The following is a 25,344-nucleotide window of genomic DNA, read 5'->3' as shown; positions in this document are numbered from 1 at the left end:
TCTGCAGGGGCAGATTAAATTATTTCCAACACCCTGACTAACATTAGTGCATATTCGGCACTGTATTACAAGTTTTATAGCAGTTTAATACAAAGTCATCCTTAGCTCACCTGCTCGTCTGCCCACGCCCTCGGCCAATCAGTGAACAGGAGCGAAGCTTGCGTCATCCAGCAAACCAGGGTCGGCTCCGAAGCAGGACCCAAAAAGCGGGGCCAGAACAGAAAAATAGTAGGCGGAAAAGCTCCGAAAGTGAGCCGAGCTGAGCCGAAACGAGCCGGTAGAAAAGCGGTACAGGTTCTGACTCAGTCACGTGGTACGGCTTGCTGACGTGGCTTCAAACGTCACATCCTGCTCCATGAACAAAAGCCTAAATATCCTCCTGGTTTCCTCGACACACACCCCGAAGCTTTGGCACAGAAAGCACATCGCTAGTTTTAGGTAAATATGTGAGTATTTGCTGTAAAACGTCTTCAGTTCCGCCTCAGAGAGAGTTTATCAACGAGCTGTTAACTCCTGCTGAAGAAACATTCACAGAGTTGGAAGAAATCAACGTCAAGATGGAGGAAAAGATGGAGGATCAGCGCAGACTGCTGGATTTTACCCGGATACCGAAGATCATCTTGCACCGCATAGGTACGAAACACCTTCACGTTTTACTGATGATATGAAGCGCAAAAAAGGGGAGAAAAACTGGGCGACAGATTAAATAGGGTTGCCACCTTTCATAAATCAACACGGCGCGTCGCTCTGCTCTCATGTTGTGGGACGTCCACTGCAGTGATAGACATTATTTTGTGGCGGTGGTTTTTGTTTTTAAAATGTAGTCCATAGGGCAACCATTCATGCAAAGTTGGTTAGAGCATAGACATAATATAAGGATAGACGCCTCATGGACCGCTCTCGCCTATTGTCGCTGACGAGATTTAGGGCGGCCATCTTGGAGCGGTACTCCACTCCAGTCAGCCTTATGTGTTTAACAGGCACAATGGCGTATCAGCGGATTTAATCGATCATAACACACTTTTTTGTTACTGTAAACCATATTGAAACATCTATCAAAGCAACATTTATAAACAATTGTATTATTTAAGTATGTTTTTAATACATAGTTCATCATATTTAAATATGCTTAGTGGCTATAACAATAGAATAGGAATGGAATATTCTGATATCCATGTATGAAGAGCATATTACAAAGCACACAGCCGTTCATAATTTATTTAATAAATTATTTAGTAATATCAATACATATTTACCTATCTATACAAACACTAATAAATAAAGATTAATAATGGCACAAATAAATAATGATTAATACTGAATTATATATATATATATATATATATATATATATATATATATGATTTTCAGCCGACGAGTCGAAAATCCGATGTGAGATTCATCCGTGCTGCAGTGAATCCGTTACCACCTGTGTAAACTTTGCCGGTGAATGTTATAACACATAATATAAGTTTTATAATATGTGTTATATTGTTTCATTTCTAATATAGGCCCTTGTGTCAGATAATCTAAGTCAATGTTAGAGAATAATTAATTTTTTTAGATTTACGGAATCTCAGTTAGCCTTCATAGCGGGGCTGAACCCGTATTACACCAAGCACTGTAGCTAATGTTAGCTGGTATCTCGCCGGTGGACATAAATACAGTAAAATAATATATTCTAATCACAATATATACACAATAATATGTCCATCTTACTTGTGAAATGTTGTCTGTGGAGCCCTCAAATCAATAATCCATCGACCAGAACAACAATATCCCTCAGTGCTGAGGCATCTTCTGCTGTTTTGATTGAGCAAAGTAGGAGGGTATACCGCTCCAAGATGGCCGCCGTATTTCCTGCGCCGGAGTAGTCCATGAGGCGTCTATGCTTATATTATGTCTATGGGTTAGAGTACCCCAAAACTGTACTCCAATCAGAGTAGTATACCTTAAAAACACGTTTACTTGAGCAAGTGTAAAAAGTATTTGGTAAACTACTGAAGTAGTGAGTAACTGATAATAACACCTGATTTAATAGTCAAAATGTGTCCTCAGACAGCCAAAACTATAAAAGTTATGTGAATATTCTGGTACTGTAAAGAGTATTACAAAAATATTTATAGAAATAAGAAGTTAGGTTTGGAGGCTGGTTCTAGACCAGATTTACCACGAGGGCCAAGGTAGTCAGTGTTTTTCCATGGCAACATTTGAAAACGAGTGGGGGGGAAAAACAGAGCAATATTTCATCATTTGATATATTAAGTGAGCCAAAGAGCCTATTTTGTCTCCAGAGATCCAGATTGCAGATCCCTGGCAGATGGAAAGTGTGATACTATACAGCAGCTAAAAGTGCAGCACTATAAACTTTAATTCATTGTTAAAGTAAAATTGTGAAGGTAATTTTATTCATATAGCACATTTTTAGCTACAAGGCAATTCAAAGTGCTTTACATGAATTAAAAGGAAATGCAAACAAAATAAACCAAAGGAAAGAGCAAAAGAAGAAAGTCAATCTAATATTGATCTAAAGTACGTAAGCTAGGAGCTCCTGTTCAGGGTTGCTAAGTTTCCTCTGGTCTAATTTCATTTCTGGGTTGGGAGAACAGGAGTCTGGAAAACAATGTTGATCCAGAAGTTTCCTCTGGGCTTCTGGTCTCTGCATCTAAATACTAAATACAGTTTCTGATAAGATAAGCTAAAGAGTGACTAATTAATTCCTTTTCTGGTTAAAACTGAGAACTTCACAGTCTCTAAGTGATGTTGATGTAGTATTGCTCTAAATTAAGTCCTTTTCTGGGTTAAAAGTAATATAAAACTAAGTACTGTCTGTTGCTGTCGAGAGTTTCTGGATTCTAAGTTTGTAGTTATTCTAATTCTGATTCCATTTCTGGGCTGTATAATATTGATCTAAATAGTGCAGACTCCACAATTTCTGATATTAATAATAACAAAAATAATAATAATCCTTTTCTGGGTTAAATAGGCAGTACTCCACAGTTTCTAACAAAATAAGCTAACAGGGTCTGAAAATAACACAGAGGGAGGATGTAGACGTAAAGGAGTGTATCTGTAAGTATGAGGAGTGCGTGCAAAATTTGTCCATGACTTCGAACAGCTTGCTCAGTTTGTGCTTGATGAGATGTTACAGTCAAAGAAGGTCCTTGAGTCCAGCCATGTGATTCCATGGATATCAGTTGGGAGAGGAGCTTGTTTACATTTCCTCAAGGAGATTTGGCCTGAATAATTTTTCATTAGGGCAGGTATAATATTTTTTCCAACTACCCTAAAATCTACTGGAGCATCTCAGAATCCAGTTATCCAGATTAGTATGGCCTTTCCCAACGTGGCAACACCGGATCATGGATAAAAAATGATCCACCACTCAGTATTAACACAAGACATTTATTTAGTATAACTTCTTTGGTGCCCTGTTGGCCCCCAAGGCTGCAGGTCTGGTGCATTAACAAGACATTAAATGACCACTGAATAATTATTCATAAAATATATCAACATTTCAAAATAAAACCTACAGAAAACCCTAACAAACCTTTTAAAGAAGGAAGTATTTATGTATTTACTGTTAATCTATTTGTATTATTTTGGCTGACATTGTTATACATTAAATAACCAAATAATCAAACCAGTTAAAGCACAATAAGAAACTTACTCATAGCAAAATGTTCTGAACCATATCAGCCTGAGGAGATGATTGAGGGATGAAGAGACGCTGATGTCAAGTTCATATGGTTCTGATGGGTTTGCTGTGTTTCTCTCCTGATCCATTTATACAGTACACACTGCGCCACGATGGACACATTTTTTTATTGTCTTTATTCATCCTCACTAACTTCTGGTGTCCTTTAACTTTAACACAATTTAGCTTGTCCAGCATTAAAATGTCTAAAATCTGAGTCCTTCACTGTTGCTCCAACCGTTCAAATAGAAAGATAAACGTTATTTTTGTGTTTCGAAGGTAGTTGGTTACAAGGGAGTTAATTTTAAAAAACTTATTGAATTCAGAGGAGGAAAGTGGATCTCCTCTTCCGCAGCTCCAGCTAAAGTCAGGAGGTGTAGAAACTAACAATGCCAGAGTTTGCAGCACCACTTTCTAACAGGAAACAATTGCATCGTTTAAATTGTACTTTAGAATCTTTACCTTTGCAAATTTCTAAAAATTAGGGTTATGAACAAACCATTCGAGTCATGTCTGCAGTAAATTAGTCACCAAAAAATAATAGCCATGAGTCAGGCTTTTTTGAATTCGCATAAATAATGCATTTTAATCAGGCTTTTGAGAAAAATTATGAAAACTATAGGAAAATTTAAAGCGTTTTATTTGCTTTAACATACGTAAAATGGGTACCATTGTAAAATAAAATTATTAAACTTTAACAGAGTAGTGTTGTTTTTGTAAAAAAAAAAAAAAAAAAAATTCTGGAAAGGATATTTTCCATGATCAGCATCCATTCTCTCCTTTTCCTAAGTGGGAATAGCGTCATTGCCGGTACCTAAATGGAGTTGGAGTTGAGGAGCGCCGTTTAGATTTAAACTAAAGGGTTCATAGTTTGACTCAAAATTAAGTGTTTGTTTTTGTTTTGGTCCAGATCACCAACATTGTTGTGTGTGTAAAGAGGACGGGGATCTCAATGAGCTCAGCAACCAGGAGGGCAACTCCACTTTAAAAGAAGAGGAACCAGAACCTGTGCAGATAAAACAGGAACCAGAACCTCTGCAGATAAAACAGGAACCAGAACCTCTGCAGGTAAAACAGGAACCAGAACCTCTACAGATAAAACAGGAGCAAGAAGAACCAGAACATCAACAGTTCAAAGAGGAAGAGAAGCAAATCTGCATCAGTCAGGATGAAGAGCATCTTGTGCTGAAACAGGAGACTGATGACATTTTGGTGAATCCTCCTAAAGTGCAAAGAATCCACAAGGAAACGGAACCAGAGAGGAACCAACTCATCTCTCATGGTTCTACTGAAGCTAAAAACCAGGTTCAGGAAAGAAGCAATTCTGAAGATCCAACAAAAAAGAGAGATGAGGAACAAAAACAGAGTTTTCAGAAAAACGGATGGCAGAAAGATAAAACGGGAAGTTCAAAACAAAACGCATACAAGAAAGCTCACCCAGAACAAAATCTATATTCTTGGAAAATCTGTAAAGCCTTTTCTCAAGGCACTTTCTTGTTCACACACATGAGAACTCATACTGTCAAGAAGCCTTTCACATGTTCAACCTGTGAAAAAAGTTTCACACGCGAATTTCTCTTACTTCGTCACATGATGACTCACACAGGTGAAAAGCCTTTCACATGTTCAACCTGTGAAAAAAGTTTCACACGCAAATTTCTCTTACTTCGTCACATGATGACTCACACAGGTGAAAAGCCTTTCACATGTTCAACCTGTGAAAAAAGTTTCACACGTAAATTTTACTTACTTCGTCACATGATGACTCACACAGGTGAAAAGCCTTTCTCATGTGTGACCTGTGGAAAAAGTTTCAAATATAAAAGCAGTTTAACTGATCACATGAGGACTCATACAAATGAGAATCCTTTCACATGTTCAACCTGTGAAAAAAGTTTCACACGCAAATTTCACTTACTTCGTCACATGATTACTCACACAGGTGAAAAGCCTTTCTCATGTGTGACCTGTGGAAAAAGTTTCCAATATAAAAGCAGTTTAACTGGTCACATGAGGACTCATACAAATGAGAATCCTTTCCCATGTTCAACCTGTGAAAAAAGTTTCACACGCAAATTTTACTTACTTCGTCACATGATGACTCACACAAGTGAAAAGCCTTTCTCATGTGTGACCTGTGGAAAAAGTTTCCAATATAAAAGCAGTTTAACTGGTCACATGAGGACTCATACAAATGAGAATCCTTTCTCATGTAGTACTTGCGGAAAAAGTTTCTGTCAAAAAATCTATTTAATGAGGCACATGAGGACTCATACAGGTGAGAAACCATTCTCATGTGGGACTTGTGGAAAAGGTTTTTGTCAAAAAAGCAATTTAACTACTCACATGAGGACTCATACAAGTGAAAAAATATTCTCATGTGGGACCTGTGGAAAAAGTTTTCATCAAAGAAGCTATTTAGTTAGTCACACCTGGATTCATACAGATGAGAAGAATTTCTCATGTGGGAGTTGTGGAAAAAAATTCCGTCATCAAAGGAGTTTAACTTGTCACATGAGGATTCATACAGATGAGAAACCTTTCTCATGTAGAACTTGTGGAAAAAGTTTCCGTTATAAAAGGAGTTTACCTGCTCACATGATGACTCATACAGGTGAGAAGCCCTTCTCATGTGGAACCTGTGGAAAAGGTTTCCGTCAAAAATCCAGGTTAACTGATCACATGATGACTCATACAGGTGAGAAGCCCTTCTCATGTGGAACCTGTGGAAAAGGTTTCCGTCAAAAATTCAGGTTAACTGATCACATGATGACTCATACAGGTGAGAAACCCTTCTCATGTGGAACCTGTGGAAAAGGTTTCCGTCAAAAATTCAGGTTAACTGATCACATGATGACTCAGACAGGTGAGAAACCCTTCTCATGTGGGACCTGTGGAAAAAGTTTCCATTCAAAGGACTGTTTAAATTTTCACATGGAAATTCATACAGATGAAAAGCCTTTCTCATGTAAGTCCTGTGGAAAGAATTACAAGACCAGAAAAGGTTTATCTTATCACATGAGGACACACAGGTGAAAAGCCTTTGTCATGCGGTACTTGCGGAAAAGGTTTCCATTATAAAGCAGCTTTAGATTATCACAAGATGGCTCATACAGGTGAGAAGCCTTTCTCGTGTGGGACCTGTGGAAAAGGTTTCCGTATAAAACACAGGTTAACTTCTCACATGAGAACTCATACAGATGAAAAGCGTTACTCATGTGGTACTTGCGGAAAAGCTTTCCTTTATAAATCAGCTTTAGATTCTCACATGATGGCTCATACAGGTGTGAAGCCTTTCTCATGTGAAACATGTGGAAAAAGTTTCCGTCAACAGTGCATGTTAAATGTTCATATGAAAACCCATACAAGTATGACAGGATTCTCAGAAACTAGCCGTTTGACAGCAGAGTAATTACGGCTGGATGACATTCTTACAATGTAGCAGTTTAGAGAAAATAGCATTTCAAATAGGTTTAACCATAATACTGCATTTACTTTGGTCTGTTATTTGTGTCTTTCCATTTGAAAGGGTCTTTACGTGAGATAAGAAGTGTTTTAAGAACTTATGGATGCATTTTTAAAATGTTTTTTTCCCAAGTGAAGTTAATTGTATTAATTTCATCTTAAAGGAACAGTGGATTTGATTGCTTTCAGATTTAGACTTATCAAGGTTTGATGTTTTTGTATGTCTTCTATTTTGTAGTTATTTGTTCTACTTAAATAATTTTGCTTAGAAGATGTATGTTTGGAGTTACAAATTAAATGCCCATTGAGAATATTTCTTTTTTAATTCTAAAATTCAATATATTTTGTTTATTTTCTCTTGAGTTTCTGTTTCATGTGGGAAATACAGTTGATTTTATGATGGCAACAATGCAGCTATTGCTATGTTTTTCTAAGTTATGATGAAACCTGAGATGTTTTCCTCTTTTGTTAAAACATCTGCATTGACTTTATTCTTGTTGAATTTACTCTAAGCTGAAAAGTTATTTTTTTATCCATTTGTCTTTTTTCATGTGGGTATTTGTTTGAGAAGGTTTTTTTATTATTTAGAATATTAGAAAACGTATTGTTGCTATAGCTTAAATTTCACATTAAGATGTTTGTAGCAAAAAGCTGTTTCTATATAATTCTTGGATAATAAAGTTTGTTTACCTTAATGATGGTCTTTTTCTTTTTTCAGTTTAGTAGAGGATGGGACCCATGTAAAAGGTCTACCAGTACCTACTTCTCGTCTCTTCCATTTTCTTTATGAATTCATAATTTCTCTCTAACATCTGTTTAAACTAGTTTTACTTCTCTTTTGCTCTTGCTCTTAAAATTCCTCAGAATATGATTAAATATTCAAATATTTCAAGGGAATCTTTCAGGCGGTTTTCCCTGTTCAGAGAGCCGGCTCTTTATTTATGATCATCTGCAGCCCCATATATTAACATAGTTGGACAAATAGGAATGTCTTGTATGATAAATCTTTTTTTAATTGCTCCCTACGTGAAAAGCCTTGTACTTCCTTAATTTTATGTATTTGTTCTGTTGCGAAAGCAAACATCCTTCCTTTTGTACAACATTTTAATCAAACTTTTACATTTTTAACAAGAACAAAGCACTGCAAGCAAATCTACCAAACATACCCATAAATAATAATTCATCATTAAATATATTTAATATTCAGCCAGATGCTGCTTTTATTCCAGGTGTTGGATATATTCATGGATTTTTGTAACACACTGCTCCTCACCAAAGTATTGATGAGGGGATGGACTAACCTTACTGTTGCGTTTTTCCCCCTGTATGTTTTCACATAATGGTACGGTCCCATATTCTCACATTTGATTGGTCACAAGGCTGTCATGCTAATCAAAACAGTATAAAAGCAGTTTAACTGATCACATGAGGACTCATACAAATGAGAATCCTTTCACATGTTCAACCTGTGAAAAAAGTTTCACACGCAGATTTCACGCAGATTTCACTGACTTCGTCACATGATGACTCACACAGGTGAAAAGCCTTTCTCATGTGTGACCTGTGGAAAAAGTTTCCAATATAACTGGTCACATGAGGACTCATACAAATGAGAATCCTTTCTCATGTAGTACTTGCGGAAAAAGTTTTTATCAAAAAATCTATTTAATGAGTCACATGAGATCTCATACAGGTGAGAAACCTTTTTCATGTGGGACTTGTGGAAAACGTTTCTATCTAAAAATCTATTTAACTAATCACAGAAGGATTCATACAGATGAGAAGCCTTTCTCATGTAGCACTTGTGGAAAAAGTTTCCGTCAACAAAGCAATTTAATTGGTCACATGAGGACTCATACAGGTGAGAAACCATTCTCATGTGGGACTTGTGGAAAAGGTTTTTGTCAAAAAAGCTATTTAGTTAGTCACACCTGGATTCATACAGATGAGAAGAATTTCTCATGTGGGAGTTGTGGAAAAAAATTCCCTCATCAATGGAGTTTAACTCGTCACATGAGGATTCATACAGATGAGAAACCTTTCTCATGTAGAACTTGTGGAAAAAGTTTCCATCATAAAAGCAGTTTACCTGCTCACATGAGGACTCATACAGGTGAGAAACCTTTCTCATGTAGAACTTGTGGAAAAGGTTTCCATCATAAAAGCAGTTTACCTGCTCACATGAGGACTCATACAGGTGAGAAACCTTTCTCATGTAGAACTTGTGGAAAAGGTTTTAGTCGAAAAGACCATTTATCTATCCACATGAGGACTCATACACTTGGTGTTTCTTATGTGCAGCCTGTGGAAAAGGCTTCCTTCTAAATTGCCAGTTAACTTAACATGGGAGCTCATACATGTTGGACCGGCATACTCGGAACCTCAAGTACCAAGATTTTCAGTAACTCACTGTTTGGAAGCAGAGTAATTACATCTGGATCACATTTTTATAGCATAGCAGCTTAAAGAAGAAGGCATCTAAAATGGGACATTTATCTAAAATGCTTAACTCGCTTTATTCTGTCAGTTTTATCTTTTTATGTAGAAGGGGTTTTAAGTGACATTTTTTTATGTTTTTGTCTAGGGAGATATTAATTATCTAATTAGTGTCTCTTAAAAAGATACATGATTAGTTGAACCTGCCTAAATATGTGATAATTTTCCTGTGAACTAAAAAATTGCTGTTTGCTGTACACCAAACCTCATAATTACTTCAACAATGTTCATCTTTTGTTATATTTTTCATCCATAGAGGTCAACATTTTTCGCTTGATGAGTTGATGATGCTTAATGGTCCATTCTGTACTGGAACCACAGTAAGAATGGCAGTCTGACAGAGTATGCTCATCTGACAGAACACCAGATCCGAACAAAACTTCTGAAGGATCTACATTTGTGCTGTCAACATTTCTCTCCATATGACTTTGAGTCATTTGTATAAGCAAAACTGGCAAAGGCCCTAACAGGTGATTGTTACTGTGTCAAATGGACTGGCTCTCTCTGACCTAGAGAGAGGAAGGAATTCAGATTTGGAGAGATTTGGAATAACGATCACTAAACTATTGTAAAGCATGTAACCAACCAAATGTTGAAAAGTCCCAGCTGTGGAAAATTCAGCAAACTGACAACATGTCAGCAAAATGCAACCCAAAAGATATGGGTCAACAAAAGAAGGAACTGGACTGGTGGAGAACGCCTCATACATGGACAGATTTGAGTAAAAATGTGCTGTGCTCTCTGTGAGAATCTGGAGTTTCGGTGAGAATGTTGAGAATAATATTTGTGTAAAGTCCAGAACCCTCCAATGTTGGCCCAAATAAAGCAGACATAAACAGTGTCTTGATTTGTTTTAATAACCATCTTTAACTTTCCAATAGTGTAAATTCATACTTACACTTAACTATAGTGGTTGTAACTGTGGGGATTAGAACAACAAGGTACCAGTCCTTCAGGAAGTTACGCCTATGTGCATAATACAACAACAAAGAAGAAAGGATTAGTGTCTCGACAAACATTTAAGATCCATTTCAGTAATTGATATCTCTCAGAAAGGTCCTCATGGGATCACATGAAGGGTAGGCGCATCGATCCTGCATCTTCCATTAAGAAAAAGAAACAGCGGGGATATGATAACCCATACCATATCACAGTTATGTCCGGGCCTTTGTTTCACCTGTGGTTGTTTTAAAGTTGGTACGACAGAGACGAACCATTGCTTCAGCTCTGCAAGGATCAAGCAGATCAAAGATGTTCAGTTATAAAGAAATTTGCCAACAGCATGATGGACATTTATTTTTAGGACAGATTCTGAACCGAGAATGAGAACCAGGAGATCAAAGAAAGCTGTGAAGTAGTGTCGTCTTTACATGTTTCCACATTTAACGAGACATTTTTAACATGCCGAGTGTCATTTGGTGGAGCAAATATTTGATTTTAGAACACAGTCTGATATAAATCCTGTCAGATAAAGGATCCACTGTCTGAAACTTTCATCAGCCATAGAAACATGCATGACAGATTATGAGAGTGATGAGAGGAAAGAGTTTGTCAAACCTGACTGTCCTGATTTTCAGTCAGTGTCACAAAAGCTCTGCACCTGGAAGGAGCTCTGAGTTAATCTGGACTCCAGGAGACGGAAACATTTCTGAGCAGGTCTGCTTGTTTTATTTCATGTAACTAAAATTCTGCTTTTATATTTCTATGTTAAATTCTTGTCTTTTGGGCATTTTTGCTGCATTTTGTTTTGCTGATTTTATGAAGATTGTTTGCTTTAGCAATCATTTTGATCAACATTACACCTGGTTTTACACAGAATGACTAAATAAAGCTTCAAAAAATAGTTTCACTTCATCAGTTTTATGAAAATTAAATCCAAATAAATTCTGGTTAAATCAGTAAAATGTTTGCATGAACTTTTCAAATGAGCTTTATTATTTCGTCCTCTAATCAGTGAAAACTCACTCTTTCATGTATTTATTAACACATTCACTTAAAAGTTGATGTAAACAAAGAGACTTTCATGCAAAGTGGATGTTTCATTGACGTTTGGTTTCAGCGAGTGAAGGAATGCAAACGGTTTGGTCTTTCAGGAACAGAACAAAGGACACAGAGCTGTTTGGTTATTTCAGAAATGCTTCTGCCTGCCAGCATGCCCAGGTGGGCCCCATATGGGGAAAAGGAGGGCAGACCAGATGGGTCCCATATGGGTTTGCCCATGTAGGGCCACAGCCTACGTGGGCCCTAAATGGGAAAACCCATGTGGGGCCACCGTGGAACCCGTGGACAAACCCATATGGGACCCATCTGGTCTGCCCTCCTTTTCCCCATATGGACCCTCCTGGGCAGGCTGGCAGGGTCTTCTTTGATTGCTTTTCTTCTCCAACCCACATAAGTCAAAGGAAAAGCAGAGATGATTAAATGCTGATGAGGGAATTAATTTGATTCAGCTGTGGAGGCGCATTTAGGATTAGGTTCCTTTTGATTATTGTTTCTTTACGTTGCTGTTCTTGTTTCAGGATTTCCCCTCTTTATTTTTTTTTAGATCCATTTCCTTTTTCCTTCAGCCTGTCCCTTAGCACAGCTTTTTTTTCTATCTCATCATCTTTGCTCTGCTTGTGCTTTTTCTCCAGTTCCTCGTTTGATTACATTCTTCTTGTTCTTCATCTTTTCTCTTCTTCCTCTACTGTATATGGTGGTTGGCAAGCAAAGTTTAGATGTGCATAACCGCCATGTGCTGGTATGGAGTGAGGATCAGGATGCTAAATATATATTACACACATTTTAAAACTAAAAAATAAACAAAACATAAGAAAAGCAAGACAAAAAACTATATCCTCTATATTAATTTTTTCTATTTAAGACACCTTGGGGAAAAAAAAGCTGGATTACACCCGTCTGCTCCAGATTACCTTTGTTGGGTTCTCCCTGATGTTACGTCTGCACTAGTTTGGAACTGGAGAAAAACATTTTCCACCCTGTTCAAAACACCTGGATGGACCAAAAGCTCATCACCTCCTCTGTTACACCTGCAGCTTCCAAACTATAGTAACCCTCCTATAATCCCCCTCTCAGCTCCTTCAGACTAGCCAGCACCAATTAGCAAACACCTGGCAGAACTGCACATCTGCTGAGCTCATTATAAGAGCTGCTTCTCAGTGCAACGCTGGTAAAATCGTTACTTATTGAAGAGCCATGTGTTAATGACTTCCTGATGGCAGTTTCAGAAACAGCAGGAGTTTTTAAAGAGACAGAGCCCCAATGTTAATGTGTGAAATCAGGAAGTAAAATTTCTTTTAAATAATATTTGATATATACAGAATTTTTAAAACAACTAAAGAAAACACATAATACTGCCTCTGAAGCAGAGTTCAGGTCAAGCTTCTCCAGATGAAGGTTCACTTTGACAAAATGTTTTCTGTCTTTGATCCAACATGTTTGATGTTCTCAGTTATAGACAAGCTGCAGGTTTTCACCAGACTGTTAATGAAGTGAAATATGATCAGGATCAGATGCTGTGGACGTCCGTCAAAGTCCTGCTGCCTCTCCTCCTCCTCTTCCTCTCTCAGGATGAAGATGATCTCCCTGCTGCTCCTCATCCTCAGCTCATGTCTCTGTGGTCAGTCTCCATCTTGTCTTTGTGACAGAAAGCTCTCTAGATGGAGCTGAAAGACTCCCATGTTCCAGTTCTCAGTGTGTCTGCTCCTCTCTTTCCCTCTCTGTCTCCTCAGCAGCAACATTTGTAGTGAATGTGACCCAGAGCAGCTATGAGGCAGAGGAGAACCACAGCATCACTCTGGAGTGGACCTTCACCACCCAACCAGACTCCTGCTTGAGCTTCGAGTTCATGATCTTCACATTAATAACCGAAAACAAAAAAGTGTCCGTCTTGTTCCATGAGCATGGTGGAGTCGAGGTGTCGCAGTCTCAGGACAAACAGTTTGCAGGACGAGTCCAGAGTGACAAAGAACTCCTTAAAGACGGACGGATTAAACTCCACGTGTCCAAGCTGAGGATCAATGACTCTGGTCTGTATCTGTGTGAAATCCAGACAGATTGTGGCTATGGCTCTGCTGCATGTCAGCTAATAGTCAGAGGTGAGATTACTAAGTAGTTTTGAACTGTTTTATCTCTAAAACGCAGCAGAAAAAAATATTAGTGTGTATTTGTGTAATATACAGCAGTGTTGTTATTTTGCTCAAAATATTGAAAAAATGTTGTACACTATTTATGTGAAGGTAATTATTTAATAGCAATTATGTTTTTAAGAAAATGCACCAAGAAAATCAGTTTTTCTGCCAGTTAAAGGATGGATTGAATTTCTATGAATGATCGTCTCTTTTTTCTTAAATTCTTCTTTCCATTAGCTGGTGACAAACAACCTGAGAGTCCAACTGTGAATGAAAGATGGATGGCTCTCTATGTTTTCCTGGTGTTGGCAGCAGCAGGAGCAGCAGGAGTAGCTCTGTACTGGAAATGGTGTAAGGAATAGTTGAGAGGCGGGGTCACCCTGGACGGGTCGCAGGGCAACACAGAGACAGACAGCACCACCATGCACACACCCACAGAGAATTTATACTGACCAATCAACCTGACAGTCGTGTATTAGACTGTGGGAGGAAACCGGAGTCCAAGTTTATAATTTATACTCTGATCACCGATGACAAATTGTCAGTTTTGTCTCATGAACACGACGGAGTCGAGGTGCCGATGTCTCAGGATGCAAAGTTTGCAGGACGGGTCCAAAGTGACAAAGACGTCCTGCCAGAGGGACGGACCAGACTCCATGTGTCCAGACTGAGGACTGAAGACTCTGGTCTGTACGTGTGTGAAATGAAGACGGACGAAAACTTCGGCTCTGCAGCAGCTGAGCTGGTCGTATCTGGTAGGCAGATTTCAGCTCCTCTAAAACATTCAGCATCTGTGAAAAAATCTGCTAATTGTGATGTGATAAAATGTAAAGCAGTTCAACAGATATATTTTAGGAAACTTTTGATGTGAACACATTACATTTATGGTCCCAGCACTGTTTGAACTGTGTCTGCATATAAGCCAAAAATTAAAAGCATCTTCTGCCAGATGTTTGCTGTGTTTCTGACAAAGCAGCTGTTTTTAAAATGAAATGCTTGAGTTATGAATCTCATGGAGTTTTTATGTTCTTTCTGTGAAAGTGTAGACATGCTAAAATATATACTTTTTAAAACTATACTGTCATTTATGTTTGAGATTTCAGTCTAAACCTCCTTAAAAATAGAAAAATAATAACATTTTAGTCACAATGAAGAAATGTGACATTTTCAGCTCTGTAGCCACATCTCAAATGTTACACATTTTCTCTCTTTGATCATCTTCTGGATTATTTTTGATGCAGCACAGAGCCAGGTTTACTTCCTGAGAGGTTTACCTTTGATATGAGAACCTAAAAACAAACTGATCTGGTGATGAACAGGAGTGTGAGTCATTCATCAATTAATGGAAAACATGCAACATAAAACCAGTTTAAATAAGAAAACCCCTGTTATAACAATGTTTTTTAAAATATTTTTAAATGAGATTAATATCTGATTAAAACCAAAATTATGTATCTTTGAAATAGCAAAATATTGTAACAGTAAAACTGAAACACTTCATGGTATTTTTTAGATATGAAGTAGAGGAAACAAGAAGCTTTCTTGTTTTAGCGAGACTGTTGTTATAAGGTGGAAAATTTCTCGCTATGAGATTTATTTCTAGTAAATCCTTGGTTAAAAAAAGATAAATATATTTTCTTTTTCAGATTAAATTTGAACTTCAACTGCATTTAAAAAAATGTGACGTTATTTTTTTTATATGAACCCTGACATGTGACAACATGGTATATATATTTTTTCTTTTTTAAAACATTTACAAATAAAGCAGTCTCCTGTGAACTACTTATCCTATTTAGTGCCATAATAAGCCAGTGATTCTGTAAAGGAGTTTTAATTAAAGCCGTTTTCGAAAATATTTTCAGAACTGAAACTTTTCCTTGTAAAAACAATAACGAGTCAGGCAGTTTTTAATTAACTGCTGCTGTTTGTTGTGAGCTAAAGTTGTCTGACGAGCCCTGTAAAATCCTAAAACAAGTAAATGTAACAGGGATGAAACCATAGACATAATATAAGCATAGACGCCTCATGGACCGCTCCGGCGCAGGAAATACGGCGGCCATCTTGGAGCGGTATACCCTCCTACTTTGCTCAAGCAAAACAGCAGAAAATGCCTCAGCACTGAGGGATATTGTTGTTCTGATCGATGGATTATTGATGTGAGGGCTCCACAGACAACATTTCACAAGTAAGATGGACATATTATTGTGTATATATTGTGATTAGAATATTACTTTACTGTATTTATGTCCACCGGCGAGATACCAGCTAATATTAGCTACAGTGCTTGGTGTAATACGGGTTCAGCCCCGCTATGAAGGCTAACTGAGATTCCGTAAATCTAAAAACATTTATTATTCTCTAACATTGACTTAGATTATCTGACACAAGGGCCTATATTAGAAATGAAACAATATAACACATATTATAAAACTTATGTGTTATAACATTCACCGGCAAAGTTTACACAGGTGGTAAAGACTATTATTTATATTCTTTCACTCTGACAAAAGTAAGATACATCCTAAATCTACTTAAAAAATGCAGATAACAGTGAACGCTGAATTCTGTCAAACAAGTGCTAAATGTGTGTGAATTTACACCAGAAATGATGTTTTGCATGTTTTAGAAAAAGTTGAGCAACAACTCATTGCATGCTGACTGTGTGGTTTACAAGTTTTTTTTGTTTATTTTTTTTCTTGATCTTGATCTTTCACTCTGTCAAAAGTAAGATACATCCTAAATCTTCCGTTTTTGTTTTGAAAGTTTCCTAAAGACACGATGTAAGGAAGAAGAGGGAGATATCTATAAAGAGAGACGGATTCACTGCAGCACGGATGAATCTCACATCGGATTTTGGACCGTGTGTTAGCTTTAGTGGCTATTGTTATAGCCACTAAGCATATTTAAATATGATGAACTATGTATTAAAAACATACTTAAAAAATACAATTGTTTATAAATGTTGCTTTGATAGATGTTTGAATATGGTTTCCAGTAACAAAAAAGCGTGTTATGATCGATTAAATCCGCTGATACGTCATTGTGCCTGTTAAACACATAAGGCTGAGCGGAGTGGAGTACCGCTCCAAGATGGCCGCCCTAAATCTCGTCAGCGACAATAGGCGAGAGCGGTCCATGAGGCGTCTATCCTTATATTATGTCTATGGATGAAACAGCAATGTTTCAGCGCCATATTTACCCGGAAGGAAACAGAAGAACCTGTTCCGGAATCAGTCACGTGGTACGGACCGCTCGCGCGCCTTCAAACGTCACATCCTGCTCCAGGAACAAACGCTTCAATACACGTTTCCTAAAAATCCTCCTGGTTTACTCGACACTCGTACCGAAGCCTCGGCACAGAAACACATCGCTAGTGGTAGGAAAATACATTTAAAATATGCTAGTTTTTAAACTTAACTATATGTAGTTGGGGACGTAAGTTTGATTTTATTAATTTTAGCAACAGTTAACCTTGGTGCATGTGAAATATTAGAGCATGAATACTTTGAGTAGATAATGATTCAATTCAAAATGACTGATTTTCTTAACTTACATAAAATCACAAACAGGGTTTTGGAAGAGGGCCTTCAGTAGAGACTGTCTTCCCCTAATGAGCGGAAACAGATGTGCTGTGCTCGGCAGTTCTCAAACAGGATGGGAGAGACAACATGTCTGTTTACTACTAGGTCAAATTCTTTGGTGTTTTCTATGAGGTAAGAAAAACACTAAAATCTTGAAAAAACAAGCAAGATCTAGGTGAAAAATAAATCTCTTTCTGGCAACTATAGGGTCTTTGTTCAAATGTTTAGAAAGGAAGGAACTGGGAGAGATTCCAGATGTTACTGGCATGAGAACGTCCTGTTTTGAGAGTGACCTTTACTCTCTCTGCTCTCTGACCTTTGCTCTCTCTTTCTCTTTATCTTTGGTTTTGAATAGGCCTCTCATGCTTTCCAAGTAATTTGAAACTGCTTAGAGGTTTAGAAGGAGAGGACACACCTACAATGCATATGCTAAAATTAGGACGACACCTCTTAAAGTCTCCACTTCACAGGAGCAAGCCGGATTGCTTTGTTTGCAGCCGCACGAGCAGCTGGGCAGTTGCTTTTTCTCTTACTTTTGTTCATTTTTCTACTTTTCTCAGATAATTAATGTCTGTTTTATGGTTGGGTGTGATGCTGATCTGTGTTTTCTATGCATTTAATTGTCTGAATAAAACTCTAGATATGTCTGGAGTTGAATGCCGACTGGTTGTTCTCTGTGGTTTCCACTGTCTACATGCGGAACCCTGAATTCAGGAGACTAGAGGAAAACAACTAGCAAAGAAGCTTAACATTTTATTCCTCTAAAATTTAACACTAGTTTTAGGTAAATATGTGACTATTTGCTTTAAAAATGTCTTCAGTTCCGCCTCAGAGAGAGTTTATCAACGAGCTGCTAACTCCTGCTGAATATCATTCACAGAGTTGGAGGAAATCAGCAACAAGATAGAGGAAAAGATGGAGGATCAGCGCAGACTGCTGGATTTCACCCGGACACCCAAGATCATCTTACACCGGATAGGTACGAAACACCTTCCCGTTTTACCAGGGCCGTGCAGAGACCACTAAAGGGGCAGGTGCTCAAAAAAAGGGCACATCAAACCACATTTTAGGACAGAATATGAACAAAGCCACACAGCTTTCAGAGTTTAATAAACAATGATAAATTACAAAAATGTGACATATATAATCAAAGCTAAGGAAAATCTCTATATAGAGCATACAACTATGCAAGAGAGTATATAGACAACTTTTTGTCAAATTTTAATTGGAGTTTGATGGATTAATTGATATTAAACCCCTCCCCCCCTTCCTGTGGCCCCTCCCTGAACCAAAGACTTTATTCAGGGGAACTTTAACATTTCCTCATCATAAACTCCTCCTGACCTCTTTTTATTAGCCAATAGAAATGGAATAATTTATTTGTAAGTTAGCAGTAAATGGTACATTTTGAATGTATTCACCATCTCCACCCAACCGGCACGCACCTCAGAAAGAATCAAGCGCACTCATCCCTTTCACTTCTCAAGCTCAGCAGCCAACAATGTTTGGAATATAATATATTTGTTCACTTTGTTTAGAGTGTAGTGTAGTTATTTATTCACTGCTAACTTACAAATAAATTATTCCGTTTCTGTTGGCTAATTCAAAGAGGTCAGGAGGAGTTTATGATGAGCAAATTTTAAAGTTTCCTGAATAAAGTCGCCTGCAAGACTCTGAATAGACAGGGAGCAGCCGATCTACACCACCAGGGCCCACGTGCTCCAAATCGATCCCAGCACCAAGAAGAACTGGGTTCTCCAGCAAGCAGGGCGTCACTGTCTCTTATTTTTACAACAGCACACGCAACAGCTATCGCATTATCAGCGTGGATGGATCCAACATGCCTTTCACTTTGTTTGGAACATGACACCATTGTTCTGTCTATGGGGTTTGCAGAGCTGGGAAACCAGCATATAAACATGTTACAAGTAAATGAGACGAGTTCTTGTCTTGGTCAGAGTTTTGAGCTGCAGACTGTAACTCACTGCATTCACTGCTGGCTGGTGAGCAAGTAAAACATGTAAAGAGACAAATTATTGGGATTTTTGTCTTGGTGATTCTTTATGACGATGATTTTTCCTAACATATCTTTTAATTTATTTTGTTCGATATCCTTGAGCGTCAACAAATGTTCCTGTAGATATTAACTGTAGATATCTGGAATTGAAACCTCCATAAAACATAACAGAGACGCTTGCAGTGAGGTTTATTAACAATGGAAAAACAAAAAGCAATTTTTCTTTTTCTCCATTCCCCCTAAAAAACGTAAACAAGCTAAGCTTAGCCGGGCAGGTAAAGGTGATACTCTGGGGGAAATCCTGCTTCTCAGTGGAGATAAGCTGAGCCTGATTGAACATAATATGCCTGGTGGTCACATGCAGAACTGATCGACCGGTTTGGAGGTGGAGTTGAGGTTGCAGTGCACAGCGATCTCAAAGTACCGTATGTTCATTCTGATCAGAATAAACAGTTTTGTTATTTTCTCAATATAGTTAGTGAGTTAAAGTGGTTAAAAAATACAAGCACATTTTTCCTTATGGTCAGAAGATAAATTGGACCTGAACTTAGAATTACCAAAATCTTTTATTTGCTTTATGCCAGAAAACAGAGAATGTCAATAATGTTTTGACTGATTTTCATACATAAAAATTTCTAATTTTAGAATAATCCAAGAAAAAGCTGCATAGATGCATCAAGGGATTAAAGTTAAAAGTTAATTATTTGACTCAAAATTAAAAGTTTTTGTTTTGTGTTTTTGTCCAGATCTCCATCAATGTAAAGAGGACGGGGTTCTCAATGAGCTCAGCAACCAGGAAGGGAACTCCACTTTAGAAGAAGAAGAACCAGAACATCAACAGTTCAAAGAGGAAGAGAAGCCACTCTGCATCAGGCAGGATGAAGAACAGCTTGTGCTGAAACTGGAGGCTGATGACACTTTGGTGAATCCTTCTACTGTACAGAGAATTAACAAAGAAACAGAACCACAGAGGAACCAACTCATCTCTTCAGGTTCTTCTGAAGATAAGAATCAGGATCAGGAAGGAAGCAAATCTGAGGACTCAGGAAAAAAGAAAGATGAAAAACAGAAACGTCAGAGATATCAGAGAACCAAACAGCAGAAAGGTAAAACTGAGAGTGCAAAACAGAAAACACACAAGACAGCTCATCCAGACCAAAAACAATATTCTTGTAAAATCTGTGGTGAAGCTTTTTCTCACAGCAGTTCCTTGACAACACACATGAGAACTCACACTGACAAGAAACTGTTTACATGTTCAACTTGTGAAAAAAGTTTCAAAAGGAAATCAAACTTATTTCGTCACATGAAGATTCACACAGGTGAGAGGCCTTTTTCATGTGAAACTTGTGGAAAAGGTTTCATAACCAAAGCTGAGTTACTTTCTCACATAAGACGTCACACAGGAGAGAAACCTTTTTCATGTGTGACTTGTGGAAAAAGTTTCATAACCAAAGCTTATTTACTTCGTCACATGAAGATTCACACAGGAGAGAAGCCTTTTTCATGTGTGACTTGTGGAAAAAGTTTCATAACCAAAGCTGAGTTACTTTCTCACATAAGATGTCACACAGAAGAGAAACCTTTTTCATGTGTGACTTGTGGAAAAAGTTTCCTATGGAAGTCTCAGTTAGTTGTTCACATGAGGATTCACACAGGTGAGAGGCTTTTCTCATGTACGCGCTGTGAAAAAAAATTTATCAGGAAATCAGATTTAAATAGACACATGGCAATTCACAGAGTTCAGAAGACTTTCTTATGTGGGACTTGTGGAAAAGGTTTCTGTCAAAAAGACATTCTAACTGGTCACATGAGAATTCACACAGGTGAGATGCCTTTCAAATGTGCAAGATGTGGGAAAAGTTTCAGATACAGAAATTGTTTATACAGTCACATGAGGATCCATACAGATGAGAAGCCTTTCTCATGTGGGACCTGTGGGAAAAGGTTCTGTCAAAAAAGTTCTTTAACTCGTCACATGAGGATTCATACAGATGAGAGGCCTTTCTCATGTGGGACCTGTGGAAAAAGTTACAAACACAAAAGCAGTTTATTTGGCCACATACATACACATTCAAATGTGAAGCTTTTCTTATGTGGGACCTGTGGAAAAGGCTTCAGTCATCAGAGCAGTTTAACTAAACACATGAAGACTCATACAGGATGAGCAGCATAATCTGACCCTCAAGTACCAAAACACAATAACTCAGGGCCGTGCAGAGACCACTCAAAAAACAAGGGCACATCTAACCGCATTCTAGACAAAATATTAACAAAGCCACACAGCTTTCAGAGTTTAATAAACAATGATAAATTACAAAATTGTGAGATGTACAATCTAAGCCAAGGAAAATCTCTATATAGAGCAGTGTTTCTCAATTCCGGTCCTCACGCCCCCCCTGCCCTGCATGTTTTAGGTGTTTACCTTCTGCTACACACCTGGATTGTATCTGTGGGTGATTAACAGCCTTCTGCAGTACCTGATGGTTGTGCAATCATTTGAATCAGCTGTTCTGGAATAGAGGCACATCTAAAATATGCAGAGCAGGGGGGCCTGAGGACTGGAATTCAGAAGCACTGATAGAGCATACAACTACATTCTGCGAACCAGACCCTAAACTTACTTAACGTCTGGGTTGAGTTTTTTTCCCCTTCATTAATGACACACTTTTATTATATACATTGTATCTATCGTGGTAGTTCAGGCTGAGTTTATTTTTAATTCTAAATGAATATCCTTGTTGGACTTTTATTTAAGTGCTATTCTCCTCCAAGATACATTTACTTAACGCCAGAATAAATGCAATTTACATTATGCAGCCCGTGCAAAACTGGAGATGATCAGTTTTGCACGGGCAATGTGCCCCCTATGGCATAAGGGACACTGAAGAATGACCGATGTGCCTCATACACAGGGAAGAAGCTTTTTAGTTATCTTGCTTTGCTAGCAAAGTCGTTAGCTAGCAGCTAGCTAATAGCACAAGAACAGCCTAACGTCTGTATGATAAAAATAGTGAATCAATAGATAAGAACAGTTTTTCCTCACCTGGCTGTCTCCTCCCGCTCAGTAGTTCTTCAGAGAAAGGCAGACGCAGAGGCCTGTCAGTGTCTGTTGTATTTCATTACCTCTCTGCTTAAACTTTGACTCCGTGGTGAAGCAGAAATGATACTTCAACGTTTTCCGTCATCTGACAAGTAGCAAGTCTACTCCACTTTATTCACCAAAAACATTTTTTTTATTTAATTCACCAAAAACTGTTCTATAATCTGGAACGTTCACTACGTTGAGCTCCAGTTAGCCGCCTAATCTCACTGCGCGAGAGGCAACTGCATCATTCGTCACGGGCAAAAGGTCAAAGGTAACAAGGTGACCGGAGGGTTTATTTTGTTGTACAAAAAAACCACAACAACAAACCAAAGGAGCAAAAGGGGCAGGTGCTCAAGCCCACCTGACCCCCTCTGCACGTGCCTGCAATATCTCACAGTTTGGAAGCAGAGTAATTACAGCTGGGTAGCATTTCTATAATGTAGCATCTTGGAGAAGAAAAGCATTTAAAATAGAACGTTTATCTAAATGCTAAACTTACACTTTATACGGTCAGTTTTGTCTTTTCATTTAAAATGGTTTTTAAGTGAGATATTAAGAACTTACAAACTTATGCATGCATATATATATTTTTTTAATTTCTAATCTAATGAGATATTAATAGTCTGTTTATCTCTTGAAGTAACAATGGATCTGAATGTTTTCAGATTTGAGCTTGTAAAGCTGCTATTGTATGTCTATTCCTTGTACTTGTACTTTGTTTTATTTATTTTGGTCAGAGGATGCATGTTAGCTATGTGAAACTATGTGAACTGTTGGCATAGGTATATTTAGACAAATTTTATCCTAAATGTCAGTCTATATTTACTTTACTTTTTCCATTGCATTCTCTTGAGTTTTTGATTCAGGGAGAAAATACTGTTGATTTTATGATGGCAACAATAAGGACGTTTCTACATTTGCTAAGTTATGATGAAAACTCAGATGTTTTTGTCAAAACACAATAAGGCGCACCTAAAAACCTTCAATTTCCTCAAAAGCCGACGGTGCGCCTTATAATCCGGTGCGCATTATATATGGACCAATATTGAGCCACAACAGGTCTAGCAGCTACGGTGAGCAGCCGCCGACTTCATTTTCGTACGTAGAAGAAGAAGCGCGCGGTGCATGCTGGGATAGCTGGTTTGTTAATAAAGTCTGACTGATCTATCTACCTACCAGCCGTCTAGAATCAGGTCGTCTGCAGGTCATTTAGCACCACGTTCTCCTCCAACATGCTGTGAGCGAATGGAGAAGGGTGACCATCATCCGGCCCAGGAAGGCTCTCGGAGTCAGACTGTTTTGTTGACATTCCCTTTAGTGCAGCTCCATCTAGTGGATGCATAACATAACTCCAGCCTCTACTGTAGCATCTATTCTATGCGCCTTATAATGTGGTGCACTTTATATATGAAAAAAGTTTTAAAATAGGCCATTCAGTGAAGTGTGGAAAATATGGTACTTTACTTTTTTATTACTTTCTCTTGAGTTTTTTATTCAGGGAGAAAATAGTATTGATTATGTGATGGCAACAATGCAGACGTTTCTACGATTTTCTGCTATGATGAAACCTGAGATGTTTTCCCTTTTATGTTAAAACATCTGCATTGATTTTAAAGTTATATTTCTTTTATTCATGTGACTTTTGTTTTATCTGTAATAGTATTTGTTTGAGAAGGTTTTTATTTTTAGGCTGTTAGAAAATGTATTGGTGATATAGATTCAATTTCAGATAGAAATGTGACTAGATAAAACTGTTTCTATATTATTCTAATATGATAAAGTTTTTTAACCATAATGATGGTCTTTGTCTTTTTTCAGTTCAGTAGAGGCTTGGGACCAACGTAAAAGTTCCTGCTTCTTGAATATTTTTTCTCACAATTTCTCCCAAGCAACTGTCTTTTTTTCAACATTCTTTAAGAGTATGCAGTATTATGAAGCCAACATATATGCATCTATGTACATATATGTACACATACATGAAACAAAGAAAAAAGGATTAGTGTCTCAGAAAACATTTAATTTCCATTTCATGAATTGACATCTCAGAAAAGTCCTCATGGGCTCACATGAATGGTAGGCACATCGATCCAGCATCTTCCATTAAAAAAAGAGAAACAGACAGAGTGGACTGACATGCTGCATATAACCCATAATATCTCGCAATTATATTAAGGTCTTTAAAGTTTGTATTGTATGGTTGGTGTTCTAAACAAATGTCAATAAGAAAAAATATGATTTGAAGGTTAGCTTAAATTTACATGTTTGAGATTGAAAGCCATTGTGTAGCAGCTTTCATAAAAGTTACATTTGAAGCTGTAAATGTGTCTGACCAGTCCAGGTTTTCCCCAACTGGTTCTTAACCAGTGAACGATAGAGACACGAACCACTGCTTCAGCTCTGCAACGACCAAGCAGATGTAGAAAATAATTCATCAAGTGCACTGCACTAATTTATGAGGGTATGTCTGATAAATAACTACTTTTCCTTTATTGTTGTAATCTAATGCAATGTTACAGATTGACCAGCAGATGTCGCCCTATTAGAATTTACTAAATGCATAGAAACGCTGGAATCAATAAACATAACTGCTACGTAGAGAATTTGATCCAGAACCAAAAACAACGACGCTAACAAAGATTTTCATAAAAAAAATTTAAAAAAAAATCTGATGGACATTTTTAAAACTTATTCTGACCCACGAATGAGAATGATAATCAGGATATTTTAAGAAGCTAAGTAGTGCTGTCTTCTGCATGTCTTTTTTTTACATCCAACTGTAGACTTTAAAGTTTCTTTTAAACGAAATAATTTCTGAAAAAACATCTGGTGTGGAATGTGTTAGTAGAGCATATATATATATATATATATAT

The 25,344-nt window shown here is 37.7% G+C and overlaps 3 protein-coding genes and 1 long non-coding RNA gene across 11 annotated transcripts in view; all 4 read left to right on the top strand.

Annotated features, from left to right (window-relative positions):
* The first annotated feature begins 133 nt into the window (after nt 1-133).
* LOC106907973 (uncharacterized) lies at nt 134-6,876 on the top strand. The gene is made up of 2 exons (XM_088015756.1): nt 134-633; nt 4,608-6,876. The coding sequence occupies exons 1-2, from the start codon at nt 558-560 to the stop codon at nt 6,731-6,733; spliced, it is 2,202 nt and encodes a 733-aa protein (XP_087871882.1). The 5' UTR covers nt 134-557; the 3' UTR covers nt 6,734-6,876.
* A 228-nt stretch (nt 6,877-7,104) lies between these two features.
* Nucleotides 7,105-25,344, top strand: part of LOC148154204 (CD276 antigen-like) — a 116,028-nt gene continuing 97,788 nt past the window's right edge. For 4 of the 8 annotated variants that reach the window (XR_015766140.1, XR_015766141.1, XR_015766138.1 and 1 more), the window contains exon 1: nt 7,105-11,314. The gene's annotated coding sequence lies outside the window, so the exon portion shown is untranslated. The remainder of the gene's footprint in view (nt 11,315-25,344) is intronic. The other 4 variants (XM_088015776.1, XM_088015773.1, XM_088015777.1 and 1 more) reach the window with 3 other exon arrangements.
* LOC106907965 (uncharacterized) overlaps nt 14,151-25,344 on the top strand; it is a 63,394-nt gene continuing 52,200 nt past the window's right edge. The window contains exon 1 of the long non-coding RNA XR_015766142.1: nt 14,151-14,543. This is a non-coding gene — a long non-coding RNA (uncharacterized LOC106907965). The remainder of the gene's footprint in view (nt 14,544-25,344) is intronic.
* Nucleotides 18,249-24,269, top strand: LOC148154210 (uncharacterized). The gene is made up of 2 exons (XM_088015770.1): nt 18,249-18,348; nt 20,133-24,269. The coding sequence occupies exons 1-2, from the start codon at nt 18,285-18,287 to the stop codon at nt 21,551-21,553; spliced, it is 1,485 nt and encodes a 494-aa protein (XP_087871896.1). The 5' UTR covers nt 18,249-18,284; the 3' UTR covers nt 21,554-24,269.

This window comes from Poecilia mexicana, unplaced genomic scaffold (assembly GCF_051168715.1).
Source record: "Poecilia mexicana isolate PSO_F unplaced genomic scaffold, ASM5116871v1 scaffold_18, whole genome shotgun sequence".
NCBI classification, from domain to species: Eukaryota; Metazoa; Chordata; class Actinopteri; order Cyprinodontiformes; family Poeciliidae; genus Poecilia; species Poecilia mexicana.
The sequence above is the reverse complement of the archived record's forward strand: the minus strand, read 5'-3'. Positions and strand labels throughout refer to the sequence as shown.

Coding starts and splice junctions, on each gene's coding strand:
- LOC106907973 (XM_088015756.1), top strand. CDS start 558: ATGGAGGAAAAGATGGAGGATCAGCGCAGACTGCTGGATTTTACCCGG. Junction 634..4,607: donor GATCATCTTGCACCGCATAG/GTACGAAACACC, acceptor GTTTTGGTCCAG/ATCACCAACATTGTTGTGTG.
- LOC148154210 (XM_088015770.1), top strand. CDS start 18,285: ATGGAGGATCAGCGCAGACTGCTGGATTTCACCCGGACACCCAAGATC. Junction 18,349..20,132: donor GATCATCTTACACCGGATAG/GTACGAAACACC, acceptor GTTTTTGTCCAG/ATCTCCATCAATGTAAAGAG.